The sequence below is a fragment of the Trematosphaeria pertusa genome (genome assembly GCF_010094035.1).
Source record: "Trematosphaeria pertusa strain CBS 122368 unplaced genomic scaffold BU26scaffold_24, whole genome shotgun sequence".
NCBI lineage: Eukaryota > Fungi > Ascomycota > Dothideomycetes > Pleosporales > Trematosphaeriaceae > Trematosphaeria > Trematosphaeria pertusa.
In genome coordinates, this window is record NW_022987235.1 from 36482 (window position 1) to 40215 (window position 3734).

The following is a 3734-nucleotide window of genomic DNA, read 5'->3' on the forward strand; positions in this document are numbered from 1 at the left end:
CCCTCCCTAAAATGCTCAGACTGCTAACAATACGCATAGCCGCGCGGCGTTCTCCTACCGCCGTTCTTCCTTCCGCACCCGGAGGACCTCGCGACGCTGGGGGTTCCCTTGCCCTCCTCGACTACCGCCGTGGAGCGCCGCGACGTTCGTCCCCGCCCAGCTCCCTTGCCCTCCTCGACTACGACTACCGCTGCCGAGCGCCGCGCCGTTCGAATCGTTCATAGAAAGAAGGAGAACGGCGGCAGAGGCTCCACCCCAGAGGCGCGGGCAGACAGACCTGGTACACAGCTTAAAGGGCCCTCCCTAAAATGCTCAGACTGCTAACAATACGCATAGCTGCCCGCCGTTCTCCTACCGCCGTTCTTCCTGCCGCACCCGAAGCACCTCGCGCTCTGGGGGCTCCCTTACCCTCCTCGACTACGACTACCGCCGCCGAGCGCCGCGCCGTTCGAGTCGTTCATAGAAAGAAGGAGAACGGCGGCAGAGGCTCCACCCCAGAGGCGCGCGCGGGCAGACAGACCTGGTACACAGCTTAAAGGCCCTCCCTAAAATGCTTAGACTGCTAACAATACGCATAGCTGCCCGCCGTTCTCCTACCGCCGTTCTTCCTTCCGCACCCGAAGGACCTCGCGCGCTGGGGGCTCCCTTGCCCTCCTCAACTCTACCGCCGTGGAGCGCCGCGCCGTTCGTCCCCGCCCAGCTCCCGCCGCCTTCTGACCCCCGGCCGGCTGGCTCCAGTCGGGGTTACCGCGACCTGGACGACTTCCGTCGCTCCTCGCCGGAACCCGAGCTCGAGTACTAGCCGCGGGTTGATGTCCCCGCTAGGAGAAGATGGCAGAAGGAAGAGGAAGAGAGCGACGACGACGACGACGATGAGGATGAGGATGAGAGGGTTCTTCCTTCCACACCCGACGGACCTCGCGCGCGCGCTGGGCGTTCCCTTGCCCTCCTCGACTACTACCGCCGCCGAGCGCCGCGCGGTTCGAATCGTTTATAGAAAGAGGGAAGGAGAACGGCGGCGGCAGTGGCGCCACCCTAGAGGCGCGGGCGGGCAGACCGGGTACAAAACTTGCGGGGAGCGCTGGAGATGCCGTCAAGGCTGAGCTCAGGGTGACAGACGGAGCTGTGGCGGCGGGAACAAACCAGGCGTACACTTCAGCCTGCGTCTAGGCTGGGTGGGTGACTGGGTCAAGGCCTACGCGAACGCCCACCTCCACCGGAATGGAAGGCGGTTATGTATCGGTTGAATCGTTCATGGAAAGAAGGAGGACGGCGGCAGTGGCTCCAGCCTAGAGGCGCGGGCAGACAGACAGACCTGGTACAAAACTTGCGGGAGCGCTGGAGATACCGCTGCAGTCATGAGGGAACATTAGATGCACCCCTAGCTAGGTTCGATGCAAACGCGGGAGGAACTATCGCGGACAATTGTATCTACTACGAAGACCTCGGACACTGCACTCTCCAAGCGTGGTGTCATACTATAGTATAATTCAACCGGTGTTCATGCATCTACATCAGCAACAATGTCACAGCAGGAAGAAGAAGGGCTTGTTGGTTTTGTGATTTCATTCGATATCTATCCTTAGGAGCTAGGTACATCCCATGCCATGCCATTCCATACCATTCCATGCCATCCGTCCGTCCCAGCGCCCCAGATCGCCCCAGATGCGAACCCAGTAGACAATGAAAACTAAGGAAGCGAGCCATATGAGCTCTCCATGCACGCCGTCCTCCTCGAGCGTCTGGAAGGAGAAAACACAATGCTCCATGGAATGCTGGTCTGTCAGGTTGTGAAAGTTCCGTAATTAGAGGGGGAAGCCGACGACAGTCGCTGAAGACCCGTAATAACGAGAGGACAGGCGAATGTCGCGATCGATAAAGAAAAGCCGGTGGTGTATTTGGTGTGTGCAGGGAAGGGTGTAGGGCAGTCGCTCGGAAATGGGTTGGTTGGGTCGTAGGGCCGGGGCGTTGTCGTCATTCGAGAACGTATCTCGCTGTTGCGATCCCCCGGGTCCAGTTTGCAACCGGTACTCTAGAGCGGAAAGGACTGATGATGCCGGAAAAAGTGGAGAGTGGTAGAGGAGAGTCTCTTCTCTGTCATGCCTAGTCGATGAAGGCTAGGCGGGCAGCAGTGTTGACATTGTGGGCCCATGGTCCGAGCCGTCCTTAATAAAGGTCCGAGAAGAAAGACGGGAGGGTAGCGCTCTCGTCGGCACCATCACGGAAGGCGAAGGTCTCGTCAGCGAAGAAATCGACGGTGAAGTCCCCTCCGAACTCTTCCTCAAGCTGACCATGCCTCATTGACTCCATGTCAGGGAATTGAGCGGGCTGCATGGTGAGGCCCTGAGTATCTCCACCCGCAAGCCCACCGGTAACGTTAGCAGTGATGGCGGTATCGCCAGCCGCAAGAGTGGGAATGATGTTGGCGGCGCCAGTAGTAGTAGCGGCGGCGGCGGCGGCGGCTTGAGTTGCCTTTCGCGACTGTCGCTTCTTCTTCTGACCCGGCTTGCGAGGAGTGTACTTGTAATCCGGGTACGTGCGCTGGTGCTCCTCCTTCGCCTGCTTAGCCTTCACTCGCCACTCGTCTTTCTCTGTAGCGGGAAGAGTCTTCCAGAACTTGGAGCAAAGGATCGCTGTGTAATGTCAGTAGGGAAGGGTCACGAGAAGGAAAGGTACAAGTGAGACAGGGTGGTTGTCCGGGGCAACTTACATATCGCCTGGACGGTGAGGTGCGGGTTCGCATCCTTGAGCTCCTTGTGCTTGGTGTCTCGGTACAGCATCCAGCAATTCATAGGGCGCGGAGGATTCTTTCGACCAGCGACATGGTGAGTGGTGGTCGGTTGCTCAGCAACGTCCGGGGTGAAGGCCTGGGAGACATCGCTCTCTTGGGTCAGTTGCACGAGCGTGTGCTGACCATCACAGCTCTCGCAGACGCTCACGGAGCGCTGCAGCATCTGGCTCAACTGAGCCTCGAGGTACTCAGCTCCAAACGTGCCGCCGAAGAGCTCTTGAATGTTGCCTTGAAGTTCGACGGGATGGTTGTTCTGCAGCATGAAGTGGCACTTCTCAAGGATTTCCTGGAATTTGGTGACAGCCGGGTGGACATTCTGACTGTCGCAGGTAGCCTCCATGGTAGTTGGCGAGGCTAGGAAGGTACGAGGTAGCTTGGTGGTTTGTGTAAAGAACGGGCAAAGAAACAGCTTTGAGAAGCTGAAGGTGAGGTTGGTGTAAGAAAAGAGAAATTGAGGTGGGCGAGCGGTCTTTTGTGGCCGGCGCCAAGACTGGGTGGCGAGAAGTCAGCGCATTCACCGTGGGTAAGGGCTTCACCGCAACTTGCCAGAAGATTCTCTCTCACCTACGCGTCCGAGCGTCTCGCTGAAACTGACTGCACGAGGTGACCTTGTCACCAGACTGCTCCCTTCCTGCTTAGACGACGGAGTGAGAGGAAGCTATTTGCATCCTAGGTGTTGCCAGGCCAGCGCCGACTTTTCTGAGGTCCGAATTAGCTTCCGAGGACACCCACAGTGAATGACGCCGATGTCAGAGAGTGCAAACGCCGTGTGGTGAAGCCCACCAGGCAACCCGGCACGCCACGGAAACAGAAAGAGAGCATATGACGCAAGATGCACCCCAGTCCTGATCATAAGTGAACGCAAGTGACGAGAGTGAATGATGCCAATGTCAGAGAGTGCAAACACGGTGTGGTGAAGCCCACCAGGCAACCCAGCACGCTA

General features: G+C 58.4%; 2 protein-coding genes across 2 annotated transcripts; one reads left to right on the plus strand and one right to left on the minus strand.

The window, feature by feature from the left end:
* Positions 1-39: 39 nt before the first annotated feature.
* On the plus strand, positions 40-717 carry BU26DRAFT_571810 (uncharacterized protein; the record flags this gene model as incomplete). The annotated part of the gene is made up of 3 exons (XM_033834182.1): positions 40-280; positions 337-523; positions 579-717. Coding segments are annotated over 3 exons (567 nt in total), but the record flags the coding sequence as incomplete, so codon positions are not given.
* Positions 718-2166: 1449 nt separating this feature from the next.
* On the minus strand, positions 2167-3053 carry BU26DRAFT_440902 (uncharacterized protein; the record flags this gene model as incomplete). The annotated part of the gene is made up of 2 exons (XM_033824426.1): positions 2167-2633; positions 2711-3053. The coding sequence occupies 2 exons, from the start codon at positions 3051-3053 to the stop codon at positions 2167-2169; spliced, it is 810 nt and encodes a 269-aa protein (XP_033676311.1).
* Between the last annotated feature and the right edge of the window lie 681 nt (positions 3054-3734).